At 41.2% G+C, this 21,350-nt stretch overlaps 1 protein-coding gene across 2 annotated transcripts in view; it reads right to left on the minus strand.

Annotated features, from left to right (window-relative positions):
• MICU2 (mitochondrial calcium uptake 2) overlaps positions 1-21,350 on the minus strand; it is a 505,490-nt gene that overhangs the window by 64,627 nt on the left and 419,513 nt on the right. For both annotated transcript variants that reach the window (XM_030200306.1, XM_030200305.1), the window contains exon 7: positions 11,645-11,710. In XM_030200306.1, coding sequence (XP_030056166.1) covers positions 11,645-11,710 — 66 coding nt within the window. The remainder of the gene's footprint in view (positions 1-11,644; positions 11,711-21,350) is intronic.

A 21,350-nucleotide genomic window follows, 5' to 3' on the forward strand; every position in this document is an offset into this window, starting at 1 on the left:
CCTCTCGGTGCCGATGCCTACTGGGTGCCGACTCCCTCGGCGACCCAGAGCTCTCGGTGCCGATACGGGAAGGGGACCTGTGTCGATGCTTCTTCGACTTCTTGGAACGAAGCATGTCACCGGAGCTTCCCGGCACCGACGAGGAGAACGTAGAATCCAGCCGTCGCTTCCTCGGGGCCGAGGCCGAAGGAGGTCGGTCTCGGGGGGGCTGTACCGCAGGAGCCCTCAGGGTAGGGGGAGACCCACCCGAAGGCTCACCGCCACCAGCAGGGGAATGGACAGCCCTCACCTGCACTCCAGTCGAAGCACCACCGTCCGACGACATCAGCAGAAGTGGAGGTCCCGGTACCACCGACGCAGCCTTCCGATGACTCAGCCCCGATGCAGAGGGTCGATGCCTCGATGCACTCGATGCAGTCGCGGCCGAGGACGGAGGTCTAGATGCTGTCGAAGTCGATGCACTCGATACTCCCGGTGCCGATGCCGACGAAGAGCCCGAGAACAAAACGTTCCACTGGGCCAATCTCGCTACCTGAGTCCGCTTTTGTAAAAGGGCGCACAGACTACAGGCCTGTGGGCGGTGCTCAGCCCCCAGACACTGAAGACACTATGCGTGCCTGTCAGTGAGCGAGATTACCCGGGCGCACTGGGTGCACTTCTTGAAGCCGCTGGGAGACTTCGATGTCATGGGCGGAAAAATCGCGCCGGCGAGATCAAAACTCGTAATGGCGAAGATGGCACCACAAAAAAGGGGAAGAAAAACTTCGAACGAGGCCTCCAAGGGGCCTACCCCGATGACGAAAGAAAACTTAACGGGGCAAAACTAGAAATATAGGAAGGGGAACAGACCGAAAAGGTCTCCTTCCGAATGGTCGCGGCCGAGGACGGAGGTCTAGACGCTGTCGACGTCGATGCACTCGATACTCCCGGTGCCGATGCCGACGAAGAGCCCGAGAACAAAACGTTCCACTGGGCCAATCTCGCTACCTGAGTCCGCTTTTGTAAAAGGGTGCACAGACTACAGGCCTGCGGGCGGTGCCCAGCCCCCAGACACTGAAGACACGACGCGTCAGTGAGCGAGATTACCCGGGCGCACTGGGTGCACTTCTTGAAGCCGCTGGGCGACTTCGATGACATGGGCGGAAAAATCGCGCTGGCGAAATCAAAACTTGTAATTGCGGCAGGCACCAAAAAGAGGGGGAGAAAAAATTCGACCCGAGGCCTGAAAAGGGCCTACCCCGAAGACGAAAGAAAACTTACCAGGGCAAAAACTGGAAATAGCGGAAAGGGAAAAAGACCGAAAAGGACCTCTTCCGAAATCCTTCTTTTTTTTTTTTTTAAACGCGAAAGTCAAAAAGAGACGCGCGAGGTCGACTTAAGGGGCGCGAACGGCGTAACACGACCGTACCGAGCGCGGACAAAAGAAGACTGGCCGGCACGAGCCGGTTTCGGGCGGGAAGACGGCTGCGCATGCGCGGTGCGCATCGGCGCGCGAGGGCTAGCAAAGGCTTTTGCTAGTGAAGATTCCGATTGGAGGGGCTGCCGTGGACGTCACCCATCAGTGAGAACAAGCAGCCTGCTTGTCCTCGGAGAATGTTAATTATAACAATACATATTTAGGTACATAGTATCTAACTAGAGATATCAGATAATGGCTCACACAAAATGGACCTTAGTCTTTTATCTAAATAGCAATTTCTCTAAACAAACATTTTCTTGTCAATAATAAAAGCATACGGTAGATAAAGCTCATATTTTCAAAAGTATTTTATTACAAGCTTATAAAATAAATTCTTTTGAAAATAGTATTAGTAAATTTTAACATGAAGTATCACAACAGACACATTTATAGAGCAGGTTTATCTAAAAACTTTCAGCATTGAACAAACCTTATAGCTCATGTGTAGCTATGGCTAATGGTTTGTATTGAGATAGGTGGTCTAAATGAGGATGACTTCTCATCCAACATGTATAATATACCTAGACTAGAAGACAACAAAATGTGGTGGTGGACTCAGTATTCACCACCTCAACCTGATCTAGGCATGCTCCCTCTCCCCTCAGAACACACTCACACCCTTCCTTTCCCCGACACACACACTCTCTTTCCTCCTTTCCCTCCCTGGCACTCTCCCTTTGTCCATTCCCTTTCTCTCTCTCCTCTTTCTCCCTCCCTTCCACCCAGCACACTCTCTCCCCCCCTCCCCCCACTTATCTTAGGCACACTCTCTCATCCTCTCCTGCACTCTCTCTCTTCCCTTCCTCCTTGGTACATTCTGTCACATTCTTTTCCCCCTTCCTTTTTCTCCAAGCATACTTCCTCTCCTCTCTGCAGCACACTCTCCTTTACCTCCCTTCCCTGTGCTTCTCTCCAAGCATGTGTGCACACTCTCTCTTCCCTTTCCAAGTGTCCTCCTTCAAGCACTTTCGCTTTCTCTTCCCTCCAAGTGTGCATGTGCACACACACACAAACACTCTCTGTTCGTCCTCTACCCAGCACTGACTTTTTTATTTTTTCTTCTCTCCAAGGCACCTAACAGGGTGTCCTCTACCCACTGCCCTTATCTCCCCACACCCCAGGCATGCACTCTCTCTTCTCTCCCCTCCAAGGCACTTACTCTTTCCCACTTTCCCCCTAGGCACTCTGTCTCTCCTCTCCTCAACCCCCTCCCTCCTCACTGGGTGCACAAACACACAAACATTTTCCCTCTCTCCTTTCTCTACCCCTGCCCCTGCTAGTTCCTCCCACAGCATCTCTCTTCAGTTCTGGATGGCCTGAAGTGCCACGTGTCAGTCTATGGCCGATAGGGTGTGCATGCATGCAAAGTGCATCACACACTCCAACAGACAGGAACACTATATCTAGGCCCCCAAATGCATTATATAGAGAAATAAAATAATGTTTGGTTCATTTTCCAAGTATTTTTGTGCTTTTTAAACATCCTAATACTATTACTAAAGATACCTAATAATTGCATTGAAGGCGGCTGCTATTAAGATTTGAGGATAACTTGCATAATTGTCAAAAATACCCCATTTCATCCTGTTACAACCTAAAATATGCACTCTTTTATAAGCTAAAAAATGACTACCAACTCTGAAGATTTTGCACTTAGCAAATTTTAGATTTACAAGATTTTCCTTCCAGTAGATATGAGTGGCAGACGTAAACTAATGTTTAGCCACTTGTTGTAGAGCTAACTTTTGCTCATTTGAATTTTGCCTGCCTGCAGTGTAATCACAAGTCTAGAAATGTAACAATAAATATATAAATAAATATATAAACTGTCCAAATATTCCCACACCAGAAGAAAGCAAGATGCAACATGTGACAAGATAAGTTGTTTGTAGTTATGTTTTATTTTAAGTCTGACAGTTTGTGTTAGCTATTCATTTACCAGTAAACCATCAAACAGGCTCTTTTGCTGTGTAATTTTTTTCCTTCAGAAAAAAAAAATAACTCTAGTGAAAACAAAGAATATACTTTAGCTCAACAACTGCAAGCCTAAAACCGCACAATGTGCCCTGGATTTCTCCCTTATATTCTTCTTTCACCACTAGCATAGTGGCATTCTTTGAATACAACAAAACATTAAGCGACATGAAGAGAGATGTTTTGGAAGTCCATAGGGATTTGAACAGAACTATTCTTATGACATCTAAATAGCCTCTCTGTCTTTTATCCCACTGAGGAGCTACGATGAAAGACAAGAATCTTTTCATGAGACTTAATACTAATGGTTATTTAGCTTTCAGCATCGTCAGTAACAAGGCCCATTAGTCTACAGTGTGTTTCATGCTTATTGCATATGTGACATGTAAAGTATTTTATTGTTAAAAGATAACTTTTCTTTTTCTATTCTATGTAACAGTTCACCAAATGCCAATAACAACTAAACAAACCTGAAAACAATGCGACATGCATATTTGCATTAATTGATTGAAGGTAACATTTTTCAATATCACAAGGTGTGCACTTAAGATGTTTAGTGCTTGGGTTACAAACATGATTGATACATAAACCAACCATTCCTATCTACAGTTCTTATCTGAATGGCTAAAGCAAATTTTTCTACCTTGTCAGAATCTACAGTTTTTAAAGAAGAAACAACATGATTAATTCTAACCATGGGGGGGGGGGGGGGGGGGGGGTTTGCCTTTTCAATCTGCATATTCAAGATAGATTAAAATATGTGCAATAAGAGAAAATATATGGGGAGGTGGGGGAAGGGGCAGAATTCAGTGGATTTAAAATCCTCTTACTGTTGAGCTGTAGTGAAAACTCTGATTGATGAGTGCTTATAATAATATTTTTAAAACTAAGTCCATACCAGTAAGACTAGAGTTCCCATTCTTAGATTCCTACAGATACAGACAAAAAGACATATATAAACAATGCATTGTATTAGTTTATCTAAGATGACAAAGAATATTCCTAGGTTTGTAATAAATATGCACCTACTTGTTTTGCTGGGCTCTTTATATGCTGAAATGCCAAGGTAGAATTGGCACAATTCCAAGCACAATGTTAGTGGGAGTAAAACAGACAGCATTCAAACAGTACAGAACAGTACCTTGCTTGAAAACTGAACACATGTAATAGGAAACTGCTGAGAGGGTTGCTGTAAGACAAAGTTGAACCATAGGTACCACCTCATAATGTTTAACTAATGTACATTTTAGAATATGTTCTCTTTCTTTCACGTAAGCCTTAGGGTATCTTCTGCTAATTTGAACACATCACACAAGCTGACAATTTTGTCTCCTAATAACCCAACAAAAACGCATATATTTTTCGACATTCCAAAACTGATAATGCCAGAACAATTTATAGTTGAAAATGTGTTCCTTTATAATATTAAGAGTCCCTGACCTGAACATGTAGTAGTATAACAAGTTCATGTTTTTGGAAGCAAGAACAAAACGTAATATATAGCTGTATAGTGCCTGATGTATACTGTGCTATTTTAATTATTTTGTATGTCATTGCCTTTCCTTCTCCTCCTTTCTGGGATGCAAGAAATGAAATAAGTATTGCATGTATATATGTTTGTATATCTGTGGAAAACCTGCTATAAACTGAGCACTGTATTTAGTGTTTCTATTTTTTAGTATGTACAAGCTACAAACAGGAAATCGTGACAAAAGAACTCCTGATTAATCTTCATATGATATATAACAAAAACAGAACCCACACTGAAAGGGCTGCCATTAAACCCCCCCCCCCCAAAACTAGCATTCTCACTTTCACTCATATGCACTTACACCTCTCACGGTAGAAGTACAGGGGGGGAACCCCCTTTCCCCAAGAGTTCAGCTCCAAGAAAAGAATTCAATTAAGGTAGCTAAGAATGACCCAAAACTAAAGCAGACAGAACCCATGGAAAATTTGTTTGGGCTGAACCCTTTGCTTCCCTCCTAAACATCTTCTGTGAGAGGTATTAACCTTATCGTAACAGTGCAAAGTTCTAATGGGTTCATTGACACAGCCTGGTGTGGAACCTGGCTAGCACGTAGATGTTTCAAGAAAATTCTAGAAGCATCCCACCGCACACATGCAGGTAACTTCCTGCCTGATGTGCGAGCATGGGTCCCTCAGTCTTCATTTTTCCGTGCAGCAGGGAGGAAGCGTCTATGTGGTCTCCTCTCAGAGCTTTTTTCTCTGCCTTTCCATGTGAGTTCCCCCCCCTTATTTTCTTCTTTATTTTCTCTGATTTCACTTTTGATTTATTTCTCTTTTAGTTCTTAGTGTTTTTGGACCTTTACGTTTTCTTTCTTTTTTGAGGCTCGACAGGCACGCTTAGACCTGAGCACTGACCTCAATTTGAATTCTGCCTCTTTTTGTAGTTCAAAATTGAGGAATTTAATTTAACTGCAATTCTTTTCTCGAAGTCCAAGATGACCCCCAATGGTTTCATGGGGTGTGCCCAATGTAATTGGGTGATTTCGGTGATGGACCCACACACTTAGTGCATAGGAACTGGGCGACATTCTGGGAAAGGAAGAGACTGTTCTAAAAGGATGGGCTTAACCAGGATGGAACCAGGATGCTGGTGCTAACTTTTAAAAAGGAGATAGAGCAGCTTTAAAACTAGAATGGGGGGTGGGGGGAAGCTGACAGTTGCCCAGGAGCATATGGTTCAGTGTGGAATATCCTTGAAGGATACTACTGAAACAGAATGTCCACCAGTGAAGACCAAAATATGTGACTTCTCAAAAAATGGGGAAAATCTCTCATACACTCCTGTGGCAACACTCTCACTTTTCAGGTGCACACAGCGCAAAAAGTAATCATAGACATAAAAAAAACCCCATTAGATACTTTATTTTGTTTTTTAAATATGCAAAAAAGTGTATAAAAAATATACGTAATTAAATTCTTCGCTGGGATAAACCCGCAAAGGAAATCTATTATAGCTGCATTTAATTTTCGAAAGGGTGACTATAATGAAATTAAAATGGTTAAAAATAAACTAAAAGGATTGGCTGCAAAGGTTAGGACACTAACAGGCTTATTTTCGAAAGAGAAGGACGCCCATCTTTTGACACAAATCGGGAAATGGGCGTCCTTCTCCCAGGGTCACCCAAATCGGCATAATCGAAAGCCGATTTTGGGCGTCCCCAACTGCTTTCCGCCCCTTTCGATTATGCTCCTCCAGATCAGGCGTGGACGTTATTCAAAAATACCAACTTGGAAGCCCAGTCCAGATGCATTCCACATATTTGCAAAGGTGGAAAGAAGAGAAAACATCACCCAGCATGGTTAAAAGGTGGGCCATTACAGCCAAAAGATTGTCCTTCAAAGAATGGTAAAAGGACCCAAATGAAGAAAATAAGAAGCGACATAAGCACTGACAAGTCAGATGCAAAGCATTAATAAAGAAGGCTAAAAGAGAATAGGAAGAGAACTTGCTGCAGAGGCTAAAACTCACAGTAACAACTTTTTTAGGTACATCAGAAACAGAAAGCCTGCAAGGGAATCCGTGGGACCATTAGATCATGAAGGAGCAAAAGGGGTGCTCAGAGAGGACAAGGCCATAATGGAGAAACAATGAATTCTTTACTTCTGTCTTTACAGAAAAAGATAAGAGATTTGCATGTACCGGAAATGGTTTTCAAGGGTGATGATATGGACTGCAATACTCAGTGTTGGGGGAAGCCCATGAAGCACAAGCATCGGTCCTCTTCACCAGTACCTGAAAAGCGATGGCACCGGGGAGGAGCACTCAGCCTCCTTGATGGAGGTGTCAGTGCGCCAGCCTTCGAGCAGTCAGGTTCCCGCTTGCTCGGCATGGGTTCCTTTGCCGATGCCTACCTTCGATAAGTGGTACCAAGCCATGCTCAGGAAGGAGCTACATAGTAACATACATAGTAGATAATGGCAGATAAAGACCTGTACAATCCATCCAGTCTGCCTAACAAGATAAACTGGCACAGATGATGCAGCTGCACACTGCTCAAGCATTGAGAGTGCTTGCAACAGATGCAGCTCTGCCTCAGCTTCCTCCTGAAGCTCCTACTTTGCCTCTGGAGCAGTCTTTGACGCTGGCGCCCTGATGAGTGTCTTGACATTAGGAGAGGAAGCTTTCCCGAAGTCGGAAGGTAGGGCTGTACCCAGGTGCACTTCAGGGCATGGGCTTGGTCCCCTTGAGTCGGGGCAGGCACAGACTCACTCTGTTCAATCTGAGTACTATGAGGAGTCTGACTGGGATATTCATGGGACTGAGAAGAGGACCCTCATTACTTACTGGAGAAGTCTTATGGGGTCCTTTCTAATCCTTCTCCACCTCAAGAGAGATGTAAACTTCCACATGAGAGTCTTTGTTTCACAGTTTTTGTGAAGGAGATGTCTTTGGCTATCCCATTTAAGTTGGAGATGGAAAAGAAACCCAGGGCAGAGATGTTATCTGTCATGAATTATGAGTCACCTCTTAAGGAAGGGGTCATGGTTCTATTGAACCATATCCTTAAAGATGCACCGACGATCTTTGGTGGAAAGTTCTCAGGTAGGTTTTGTTCGGGGCAGAATGGCCACTAAAAATATTTGCATGCTCTTGGCCTCCTTAGAAGTGGTGAAGAGACATTTATCTTCTCTCTTAATAAGCTTTGATGCTGAGAAGTCCTTTGATCACGTGTACTGGGCATTCCTTTTCAAAGTTCTACAGGCCTATTTTATTGGAGGTTTTTTTTGGACACGGTGCATGTTGTTTACTCAAATCCTAAGGCGATTATGTGAGTTGTGGTCTGCCAGGGCACACATCAGGGCTGCCCTTTATCGCCTCTATTTTTTGTTTTGGCATTGGACTCCCTTATAAGGGATATTTTGGCGAATCCTGATATAAAGACATTTGAACTTAAAATCTCTGCATTTGCAGATGACCTCTTGGTTCATCCTTCTAATCCCCAACAATAGCTTGAGGCACATGGAAATTTTTAGGGAATGTGGTGACTTCTCTGGATTCCAGTTGAATCTACAGAGTCCTTGGCACTGGCCTCCTCGTAGCATGTTTGATGAGATTGGGTGGGTCATTTCTGTTGAGGTGGACCAATAGATCTTTTCATTACTTGAGTGTTTGGCTATCCATGAAAATGTCGCTCTATCATTTTAATATTTATTAAAGATTTATTTAATAGATATTTAGAGACGGAAGAGGTTCTGCGAGATTGGAGATGAGCAGATGTGGTCCCTCTTCACAAAAGTGGAGATAGGGAAAAGGTAGGAAACTACAGGCTGGTAAGTCACAGTGGTAGGAAAAATAATGGGGTCGCTGCTGAAAGAAAGGATATTTAACTTTCTAGAAGCCAATGCGTTACAGGATCCAAGGCAACATGGCTTTACCAAAGGAAAATCCTGCCAAACAAATCTTATTGACTGGGTGACCAAAGAACTGGTTGAAGGACATGCGCTAGATATAATCTACTTGGATTTCAGCAAAGCCTTTGATACTGTCCCTCACAGAAGACTCATGAATAAGCTGACAGGGCTGAACATAGGACCCAAGGTGGTGACCTGGATAGGAAACTGGTTGACCAACAGGTGACAGAGGGTGGTGGTAAATGGAATCCGCTCGGAGAAAAGGAAGGCAAGTAGTGGATTGCTTCAGAGTTTGGTGCTGTGGCCTATTCTGTTTAATATATTTGTGAGAGATATTGCTGAAGGGTTAGAAGGAAAGGTTTGCCTTTTTGCGGATGACACGAAGATAGGCAATAGAGTGGAAACCCTGGAAGGAGTAGAAACCATGAGAAGGTATCTCCAAAAGTTAGAAGAATGGTCAAGAGTAGATAAAATTTAACATATAAGTATTAAAATAGTGCAGTATTTATCTCCACACCAACCATTGATCATTCTATTTTGTTGAATTGATTACAATCGCTTGGATTATCCGGCTTCGTATTAAGCTGGTTTAAATCTTTTTTGAAAGACAGGAAGTTCTGTGTACTCAAAAACGCAGAAAAATCAAAGTCTGTTTGACAGGTGTTCTACAAGGCTCCTGTCTTTCAGTTGTGTGATTTAATCTTTTTCTTTTACCTTTATGTACATTGTTGAGATGTTTGGGGGTGAACTCGTTTGAAGATACTTTTGTTAAACTGAGCTTTTACCTTTCAAAAATATTGCAATGGATGGAGGGAAATCGTTTGAAATTGAACATTTCAAAAACTCAGATTCTTTTCCTCTCTGGTACAAAAGGGGTAAAATGTCCTAAGAGTTTTAACATTGACTCTGCTAATATCCCTATTGTCCATCAGATTAGAAATTTGGGGGTGCAACTAGACACTACATTATCTATGAAAAACCAGGTTGGAAACATAATAGCAAAGGTATTTTATAACTTAAGAACTGTACAGCGTATTAGATCATTGATTTCTGTCGAAAACGTTCATAAAATTTTTCAGTCTGTAGTTTGTCCACTGTTAGATTACTGTAATGGTTTCCTAATGGGGATTACCGGTAACATGCTGAAGGCGCTACAAATAGTTCAGAACACTACAGCCCGAGTGATTAAAGGATGTTCTTGTTATGATCATGTTACTCCAATTTTGAAATCACTGCATTGGCTCCCTGTAAAATTTTGCATCGAATGGTAATATTTCACCAACTCTTAGTGCCACTCAAAGATGTTATCAACCTATTCGCTCTATGAGATCATCTCAGAAATAGCTACTTGACGTGCCTTCATTTCATCAGGTTTATTTAGAAGAATGCAGATCATCTACTTTCTACATCAAAGGTCCGAAATCATGGAATGCTTTGCCCATTGAACTTCGTTCAGTACAAAATATGGACCAGTTAAGAAAAGCATTGAAAACTCATTTATTTCTTCAGGCTTTTGGTTCCTCTGATGTATAAATTAATTTAATACCATATAAATTTTAATCTGCTGTATGTTTGAATTGTTGAGTTTTTTGTATAGTTTGTTGTGTAAAGAAATAATTTTTAAAGATATAGCGGGTTATAAATAAAATTTTATTATTATAATTAATGGTAGGCAACATGGGAAACTTATGCATATATATAGTCAGTATGCAATACTCAAACGCCTAACAAATGTGCTAATGAAACATAAGGGTAATCATACAATATACATATCCCTAAACAACATCAGAAACTTGTACTTATCTGTGAACACTTCTTCTATCTTTTGTATACATGCTCAAATGTACTTTACCACTACATGTTGCTCTGATTCGTCCACCCCGTTGGATATCCCAATGCTGTGATGAAACTATGAAACCACGTGCTGGGCACTACACTCCCAGCACTCTTACGAACAGTGACCATAGACAGTCCACCCAGCTTTTTCTTTCTTTTGACCCAAACTGGATGGGGGTAGTCATCTGCAAAATGCACAATTTCCAATTGGCTAACAGATTGCATCTCCCTTACTAATGCCCAGGCTGCGCCGACTCTTGAGGGTCATGCCAATGGCTACATCGGTAGCCCACTTGAGGTCAGCCACCATAGAGGAGATTTGCAAGCCTGCAACGTGGTCTTCAGTCCACGCATTCACATCTCACTAGTGCCTTCAGCAGGATAGCTGGTTTGGTCAGACAGTCCTGCAGAATCTGTTTGGTGTCGAGAATCAAATTCCATCCCCCTAAGCCCAGTTTTATTATGTTCCAGGCTGCACCTTCACAACTAGTATGTATGTAGTTTCAGGTTAATTGACTAAGGCCTTAATGTTTTGAGACCCTATTGTCCTAGCATTATTTTCAGTGAGCATGGTAGCTAGGGATTCCAACATGCGAGAATACAACTGGGCCTGCTTGTCCTCGAAGAAAGAGAAGTAACTCACCTGTAGCAGTTGTTTTCTGAGGCCAGCAAGACAGGCATTCTCACACACCCTCCCAGCTCCCCCATGGTATTATATTCCTTTTGCTATATTACCTGATTGAGAAACCTGGTTATGTTCAGTGGGATGCTGCTAGAATTTTCTTGAAACATGCGTCCACATTGGGCTCCGTAGGAAGGTATCACCCACATGTGAGAATATCTAGCCTGCTGTCCTCAGAGAACATCTGCTCCAGGTAAGTAACTTCACTGTTTGGTAAACTGCATTATATTAACTTTCATTCAAAGACTAAACCAACAGTGCACACAGACTTCCAAGACAAACAAGGTTTTAGCTACTAAACACACATTTACCTGGGAACCTGTCAAACTTTCTGCAACGGTTGTCAAATCATCTTTATGTCCAAGGATCTTCTGCAGCTATAGTGTAATAAAATATAACAACAATAATAAACAGATCAGGCTTATAGAAGAAAGATGTTTTTGAGCTTGCGCAATGAGTTAAAAAATTTGGGAGCTACATTTATGTTGGCATATCCCTGTAAATGTAAGATCACATACTTGGGGAATAAGTATATTTTCCTAGAACCATCACAGCTACAGCTGTTCTTGGACCAGAAAAAACTAAGCAGTCCGTTAGAGAAATAATAACTTCAGTTATAAATAATATACGGTTATCAGGTTAAGTCGAGTTTTGTTGTAGTAGATGCTTATAAATTCTCCTTTGTTACCTATCGCCCCCCTCAACTAATGTTGTGGTCTAAGGAAGAGAGAATATTTAATTGCTGTATTAATTCCTGTAATAATGTGGCTCTGTGTTTCTTTACAAGAGAAAATTTTTGTTTTTGCTTGTTATAAAAATTTAATAAACAAATTTAAATATAAACAGATCAGGCTTACTACATGTACTCCATTGCCTCAGGTACAAATGTAGGGGCCCTTTTATTTAAGTGCATTGTTTTGGGCTTAACACACTGTAATGCTGGATTTTAACATGTGGCATTCCCATGTGTACCTCCTATTTAGGGGGCTGTAAGTGGTCACGCGTGAACTCTCTGCAGCTACCATGTACCAATAGTAATATTAACGAATGACTTGCAATAAAAAATAGAGGTAATGCTCCCAAGGGTGCCGTATTAAATCTGGGCTTAGTGTGTGTTAAAATCCTGCATGACCATGCATTAAGCGTACTTTAGTAGAAGGGCCCCTATGTTACTAACAGGTTTACTGTTTTCTGTTAATTATTAATTTTATAACAGCCAAATCTTAAAACAATCAAATATTCTTAAATGCTCTCAGAATGAAACGATTTTCTTTCTTAAACCCTTTCATATTATACTATACAACAGTCTATGAAAAGTATCTTTATCATTGTAAGAGTAGCTTTGCTTATATTTTTGAATGTCAAAACTACTCTGCAACATGCTTCTCTTTTCCTAAGAATGTATTATGTGAGTCCATAAACATAATGCATTATATTATTCTTAGAATAAACACAAGCTATTTACTCAAGGCTGATCACTACAGAAAACCAGAATTATGATTCCAAACTGCTAAGAAGTGCTGATATTCTACCACAATGCACAGTCTTACTACATTTGTACATACATCTGCAATGACATAAATATTTTTGCATTCAAAAGATTGTTCTGTGTGTGTGTGAGAAATATTCAATAATCTTAAATAAAAAATCATTTTAAATATATATCTTACATTTTTTATACATAAAATATATAAATATAACTAGATATATAGCTATATAGTGATCTATATCCAGTGCATTTTTTTCTAGGAGAAAAGGTGCCAGTACGTCTCTTCCTCCTCCCCCCCCCCCCCCCCACATGACCACATGCTCCTCTCTGTCCCGACCTACCTTAAAAGCCCTGGTGATCTAGCGGCCCTCTTTGGGGCCCACTCCCACTCACGTTGCCCATGCTGATTTCACAATCAAAATAGCTACCACGACTTCCTTCAGTAGCTCATGAGACTGCCAGAGGAGGTTGCAGCAGGCATTTTTAAGATTGGAACTGGTGGCTCCTACCTATGCCTGTTCCATCTCATAATGGCTGCTGAAAGCTGCCATGGGAAGTCCTGCTACCGATTTTGATTGCAAAACTAACATGGGGAGGAGCAAGTGGGGATCTCTCCTGCTTTTAATGTAGGCCCAGGGAGGGCCTATAGCTGGGGGGGGGGGGGGGGGAGGGGGGCCACCTGCTGGCCTGCCATTGTAAAAAAGTGCAGCTGGGAAAACAGGCGCTGGTAAGCCCAGAATCCTATTTCCAATCCAGGTCACAAGTACCTGGCAGATTCACAAAAAAGTAGTAAGATTCCATGCTACTTATCCACAAGGATAAGCAGTGGCCTTCCCAAAGTCTACTTTAATAGTGGTTTATGGATGTTTCCTCCAGAAACTTGCCCAAGCCCCTAAGCTATACATAATTCCAGAGCCCATGTATTAAGTGAAAAAGTATTCCTCTTTGCGTTAAATGTATTATTTAGTATGTTCATGGCATGTCCCCTAGTCTTTGTACTTTTTGAAAGAATGAACAGTCAATTCATATTGATTTAATCCACTCCATTCATGATTTTATAGACTTCCAGCGTATCTCCCGCTCAGCTATCTCTTCATTAAGCTGAAAAGCCTTAAACTCTTTAGGCTTTCCTCACAGAGAAATCATTCCATCCCTTGTTGCAGTATGTTAATATATATGTATAAATAATTTCATAAAATATATCTATAAGGCCAATTCTGAATATAACATCTGGGGAATAATTTGAAACATTTAGACTAAATTCTGTAAACTGCACCCAAATAAATGGATGTGTGATCAACTACAGGTGTGGATATTTAGAGCACAATTTAATAAAGGATGCCATCTATTTGGCATCCTTTATTGAATAATCATTTATTTATTGCATTTGTATCCCACATTTTCCCACCTATTTGCAGGCTCAATGTGGCTTACAGAGTTTGGTTATGACATCATCATTCCATGATATCAGATACAATTAGGATTAGGTGAGGGAGGAGAGGAGAGAAGAGAAGGAAGGTGTTAGGCAAGATATAAGGTAGACTGTAATAATTGGGTGAGTTGGTGAGGTAGTTTTGTAAGGCTATGGGTTCTCTTTGTAGGCCTTGTTGAATAGATGTGTCTTCAGAGATTTGCGGAAGTTAGTTATAAATATCTACACCTAACTTGAGCACTGCGGCTAATTTTGCACAGATACTTTCCTTGTGAAAATTTCAGCACCGACATCAGCCAAACCTTTCTGAGGGAGACACACTCCTGCTTGCCAGGATTATGATGGTCAGAGAGAGGACATATTTCATCATCCCTGGCCACAGAAGGAGAAGCTACACGTGCTATAGGAGGGCATAGCACAGGCTCACTGCCTCTTACAATGAGCAAACCTCCTTCTCTAAGGAACAACTAATTCAAATGGCTTCATTCTTGATAGAGAAAGCTCATTCAGCTTCATGGGTATGAAGGCATCACAGTGGATTGGATTACAACAAGAGTTCTGCTATTATTTAATATTTTGAAAAGATGTGAGCTAAATCTAAATATTATTAATGATCACCATCTATCAACTATAGATAGTAGGGGAGGGGACCCTTGGTAGGGGGCCCCACAAATATATGTTTGCCTAGGGCCCAATATAGTGTTAATCTGGCCCTGATCAAGTTAGCAAAAGGGTCCCTTAGTATGCATTACCTGGTTAACACATGTTATAAAATGAGGACCTAATTTTCCAGTGAAATTTATCAACAGTTTAATAAATGATGCCACTGGAGAGTACACATTAATGTTATAAATTGACATAGTGATCACAGTAGTTAATATAATCTCTTTAAAGATTCATATCAGTTTTAGCTCAGAATTATTTTTTTTAGAATCAGGACAGCAGCTATTTTAATACTGTCAGAATGCACGATGCCCACTTGTGAAGACCGATGACACAAAATAATTTGTCTATATTTTGTATACCTCTCAATTCTATAAATGAACTCTGTGGTTTCAAGAAAACTGCCTCAGCTTATTGGTTTGCCTAAACACTTCTGATACATTATTAAGCATCACCCTGCTGCAGACAGCTTTTTTGAGAAATGTTTTTACAAAAGAGTCAGAGATAGTAACCCACTACACTCCGATATCTGCTCTGCAGAAAGTTTACTTTATGCTTAGAATAGCAAAAAATCATAACACTTTTTAAACTTTCCTTCTGCCACTTTAAAACCAGAGTTAGATTTATTAATAGACTTTAGCACATCAATGTGCTTTAGTGTGAGTTATGTGTCTGGAGGCTAATTTTATAACAGGTTGCCCATGTGTGAATGCCAAGTAGGTGCCTATTTTATGCAGAGATATAGGCGTCTATTGTATTTATAAAATACTAGTTTCAAGGCAGCTAGAATGAAGGCAGAAACATTTACACATGTTTAGGAGCAGAAGTAAAAGTTCATGCTTATTTTATAAACAACATGCATAGAGTGTTACTCCACTCATGCCCCTCCAAAACATCACACCTGAACACACCTACATGTGGGTTGTGTAAAAGTATGTATATGCATTCTTGTCACTGTGCATACTTGCATATGCTTTTACATAATTAGGAAGCCTTTACATGCAAATTTGACTCCTTGGTAAACAAACCCCATTAAGAATAATGGGGCATACTTAAATCTCATTAACACATTACTATACACTAATACACATTAGTAAATTTAGTCCTAAGTTTGTTTATAAATCTTTTTTTTTCACATGTAAAGCCTATTTCATAGAGAGAAAAGGGCTTTTAGAGAATTGTGCATAAGAAGTAGATGCCTGGAAAGTAAGTACCTGCTTTTACGTGAACTGCGTGTAGGTGTTCCTGGGTTGAGTGTGGGTGGAGTTCCAATATATGTGGGTATTTTATAAAATACACATGTATAGTACAAACACACATTCACACTTTTTTCAGAGTGGGTGCAAATTTGTATGCAGGCACTTGTGTGCTTTAGAACTGGATCTGGAAACCTGTTCTATAAAAGGCACACGGACATCTCTATTGTCTTTATTAAAAAGGTGTCTTTTTGGATCTCTCATCATTCTGTTAATAAAATCAAGCCCTAACTGGATGATCTGAAGGTAAGTGACTTATGCAGCACTTTTGGTTATCACGGATAATAGTTTTTTCCCCCTTCCTTGAAACCTGAAAGAGAATCTCTGCTGTATTCAGTAGCTTTAAAACTTCAGCAGTTTCAGGGGTTCAGCAGTCATCAAAGTTTTCTACAAATCCCCCAGTGCTTCTAGAGTTACAGTACCGGAGGTTGCATAAAGTTGGCACTGTTGGTAGTAGCAATCCATTACAAAAGTTCTGAAATTAGCAATAACAAGTAAACAAAACCTTTTTACAACCATGAAATAAAATCATTAGTCTCTCAAGCACAGTAATTTATAGTACATCAAAGCACACATACCTTTCAGAAATATTTGTATGATTCCTCAAGTGGAGAGCAGAAATAAAACAATGTGTTTGTGATTAAAATTACAGTATATAATGGCTGCGCACAATATTACTAAGCCTCAGCAATTATGGAATATAAATTTGTAATTCACACAGTTTCTCTCTTGTATTAATACTTTTTCCAGTTTAAAAGATAACAGGATTTGCAGGAAGCCATACAGCATATACATTATAGCACTATGATATGTTTTGGCTTCATGCTTGTGGTTGAATTCATCAATGTTTTTAAAGATCTTTTTAGTTAATGGAGTTTTTTGACATGTTAATATAGTAACATTGTAAATGATGGCAGATAAGGCTGCCTGGCCCACCCAGTCTATCCAGAGAATGACTCACTATATACATCTAGTTTTCTAGGACTGGGGGTAGATAAGCACCAAGTTGCCTAAACTGACACCAGCTTCCTCCTTAGCCTCTCAATCTTGCTCATACCACCACCTTCCATTACTGTCCTTTTACCAAAATTATGTGTGACTATCAAGCCATGGTTTTGGTTGCCACTATTCCTCTGCTGATAGGCTGTTTTAAGCACAACTATTCTCTCAGTAAAGAAAAATATTTCATGTTTCCACCAGTTTAGAGACAGGCAAACTATGGCCAATTTGTTAAACCCAGCTTGCGGGGCCTAAAATTTGGCTTACCCACACCATCAAGTTTTATATTCCCTCCTGCCCACCATTGCCCGTGTCATTGTTTTCATTGCCTCCAAGAGGAAAGCAGAGGCAAGTATGCCAGCACTCTGCTATCATCCTCACCTGAAGCTTGTAATATCCACCTTTAATGATGTACAGATATTATCGAATCATTGAAGGTAGACACTCAGGGCTCTGGGTGATGTTGGCAAAGCAACTGGTAGGAGCACTGTCACATTCCTGTCTATGCTTTGCTGTCCAAAGCAACTGCATGAGCAGTGGAAGCAGCACCTGGGGAGCTCCATTTGGAAAGGAAAGGGAAATCCACTGGGGTCAGAACAGGGGAGAGAAGAAAGGGTGGGGAAGGAACGACTGCCACCAGTAAGGAACCCTTTTTCGAGCAATAACACAGGAACAGTTCAAGCAATAGGTCTATACTGCACTTATACTGTATTCTGGTATAGAAGAGTACGTTTTGATCTTTCATCACCTTTGTGCATATTCATTGTGTATTATGTGATGTGCTATTTTAAATGTAAATATCTTTGCTCAATTCGCTGCACATATAATTTGAGTAGATTTAGCTTTGCACGTGATGAAGTGTTGGGTGATTGAAAAGCTCTTCTTCTGCACCTAAATATGAGCAAGAAATTTTAGCAAGGCTCATATTTAGGTGTACAAGAACAGGTGCTAATGCATAATGGCTGCAAGTTTTCTGTACATATAATTTAAATATATTTAACTTGAATATGTGATGAAGTGTTGCACAAGGAAATGTCCATGACGATGAAGTGTCATAGTGATGAGTTGTCACCATGACTGAGAAAGGCGGGGATGCCTGCTATCTGGAGAAAACTGAATTACAGGCCATAGGTTTAGCCAAGCTAGAATCACTAAACAAACCGGGAAGCAATGGATCTAGTACAACTCTAACCTGAAAACCCCTTCCAACAAGAAAGGCACATTGGGGCACTGATGTAGCCCAGGAAGTGGCAGACCAATGGCCCCAAGAGAAGCAGGGTTCAAAAGCTTAGAGGAACAGATTAACAGCTGCAGGAAGAACAAGACTGGGAGCTGGTGCAGCAACATTCCCCCTACCCCCCCCATGGAAAAGCGGTGGAGTGATAACTTCCTCCCTAGGAGGAATGGAGCCCAGCAGCTGAGAAGTGATGGTCCTAGGTCAGAGGAGTGTGGCCCAGGGGCTCAGAAATGGTAAAAGAGGGCTCGATCACAATGAGACAGTAGTGTAGCAGTCCACCAGAAAGGAAAGACCTAGTGACAGAGATGGTCAGTTCAGATATGACACACCTCTCGAAGATTCACAGCTTCTACCAGTCCAGTTGCAGACTTGGGACAAAATGTAAAGGAAAAGGGAGAAGAAAACTGCTGTGGAACATGAAAAAAATAGGATTCTTCTCTTTATCTATATGGTAATATATGTGGAGATTAGTAACTTAATTCTTTAAACTTTATTTATATTCCACACTTTTCACAACCCTTATGGACAGTGCAGATTACAGCATACATAAATAACTACAAAAAAAAAAATATATAATACACACATCACCACCTTAAAGAGAAACATAGGAGATTCTTTCTTTTCCTTGAATAGTTATGCTTAATGTGAATTAATGTTCCAATTTATCTAAATGTATTGTTGGTATTTTCTATGACTGTATATATTTGTATAATTTAATAACGCTTGACAACACTGCTGCTCACTCCTGCTCATGGTCACTTTTCAGTTTCATTAATTAACTAATTAAGTTTTATTTACTACTTTTTTTGAAGAAATTCACCTCAGGTGGTTTACAGCAAAAATAACCTGGACATAGGCAATAGCATGCTTAAAATAGTAAAAAAAAACATTCAAATAACTGTACACATTTTAGCATAATATGGTGCACATTTTTAAAACAGAAAAACATCTCAACAGTGGCACAAAGTGGCAGATGGATGTTTTTCATTGGAAAACATTGAAGTCGTGATTTTTGAAACTCAGATTTTAGATGGGTTTGTCTAAATCACAAGGGGGCATGTTGGGGACATTTTTCAGGTGAGTCCAGAATTTGGACGTTTTTCAGGATAGTGGACCAAGATAAAAACGTCTTGGGCAAAAATTGAGAATTTTATCTGGACCTGTTTCAATCATGACTAAGTCAAAAAAGGTTGTCCTAAATGACCAGATAAGGATTAAGACATGGCCTTCCTTAATCCCCGAGTAGCCAGTAACCCCTCCCCCCCAAAGATGTGCCAGTGATAGTACATACCAGGCTCTGACAGCTAGCATCAGATATTATGGCCATTCCTATTAGAACAGCAAGATGATTCCCAGGAGTAGGCTAGTGATCAGTACAATGGACTGTAGAGAAAGGGACCAAGGTCTATATCCCACTCTAACTAGTACTCTTGCGGTGTTCATTGTGAGCCTTCCAAAACCCCCAAAATACCAAATGTACCTATAGATAAGAGACACTTGTAGACCTGAGGGCTTTTGTATTGGTGTGCAATAGGTTTTTAGGTATTCATAGAGGGCTCACAAGGCAAAATAAGGGTGTCAAGGTGGGATTTATACCTGGGTTCCTATACGTGAAGTCCACTGCACTGACCACTAGACTGCCTCTCTGCTCTGCTGGGATGTCATAGTAACATAGTAAGTGATGGCAGATAAAGACCTGAGCAGTCCATCTAGTCTGTCCAATAGTTACACTCTTATCAATTCATGATTAAGTCAACAAAGAATGTAATATTATATACTTTAGCACGAGTCTTTCTGTGGTGTTTCTGGGACATAGACCGTAGAAGTCTGCCCAGCTCTGTCCTTATGTTCCACCTACTGGAGTTGTCTTCAAAGCACACGCCAGCCTATCCAAATACATCTAGTCATTTGTGGGATCCAGCATTGCCCAGCACTGTCCTCAATTCCAGCTACTGAAGTTGCCATTGAAGCCTTTTCCAGCCTATCCTAAACTGGACTGCCATATTCAGACAAACATACAAAGTCTGCCTGACACCGGCCTTAGTTCTTTGCAGCTGGAGTCACTGTCCAAACGTCACTCACACATCCACCCACCTGCAGCCATTTAAGGTTTTTAAAAATGTTTTGTTTTATATCTGTTTTCTAAATAGAGTTCCTTTGTTTTCATCCCATGCCTTTTTGAATTCTGTCACTGTTTTTGTTTCTAGGCATCGACCACCCTCTCCGTGAAAAAGAATTTTCTGACTGTGTGGCCAATTTACTAGGAATGGTGCCACACAACCATCTCTATGGTTTGTTTTTTTTGTGTGTGTGTTTTTTTCCTAGGCGCCTGATCACGTTGTACCTTCTTAAGACTACCAAAGTCACTCTGCAAATGGGATACCACATTATTCAAATAAGTATTCACTCTCTGGATAGGTTCCCAGAGTGACTCCAAAGTCACAACAGCAGGCCGTCTCACCATCAGCATCCAGCTTGCAGATTTTCCTCTCTCTTCACAGGAGGAGAGCTCACCGGGTCCAGATCTCCATACGAAGACATAGTTCCTGGATCCTTCCTAGCTGGGGTGGAAGAGGTGAGTGAGGGTTCCTCCAGCAGAATCCCCGGCACCTGGCCCAATCTGGAGATGCTGTCCTGCTCTCCCAGCACACTAAATACACTTCTGGGTTGCCACGGAGCTGGGGCTAAACGACACCTCATCTGCTCTGTGGGCTGCCAGACTCCCTGCGACCCACAGCTGAAGTCACAACTCCTTTAGCAGCCTCGATTCATGCCTGACAGGCTTCCAAGGTAAGCTACCTTGAAACCACAATAGAGCAAGGAGTTGGAGGGAATGACTTTGTGGCTCCCTTTCTCTTTCTCCCCACCATACAGGGAAAAGAGCTTCTCACCAGCAGTCTGTTTCAATGCTCTGCAGGAACTCAAGTCAGCACATCTATGT

Source organism: Microcaecilia unicolor, chromosome 4, assembly GCF_901765095.1.
Source record: "Microcaecilia unicolor chromosome 4, aMicUni1.1, whole genome shotgun sequence".
In the NCBI taxonomy this organism is placed as follows: domain Eukaryota; kingdom Metazoa; phylum Chordata; class Amphibia; order Gymnophiona; family Siphonopidae; genus Microcaecilia; species Microcaecilia unicolor.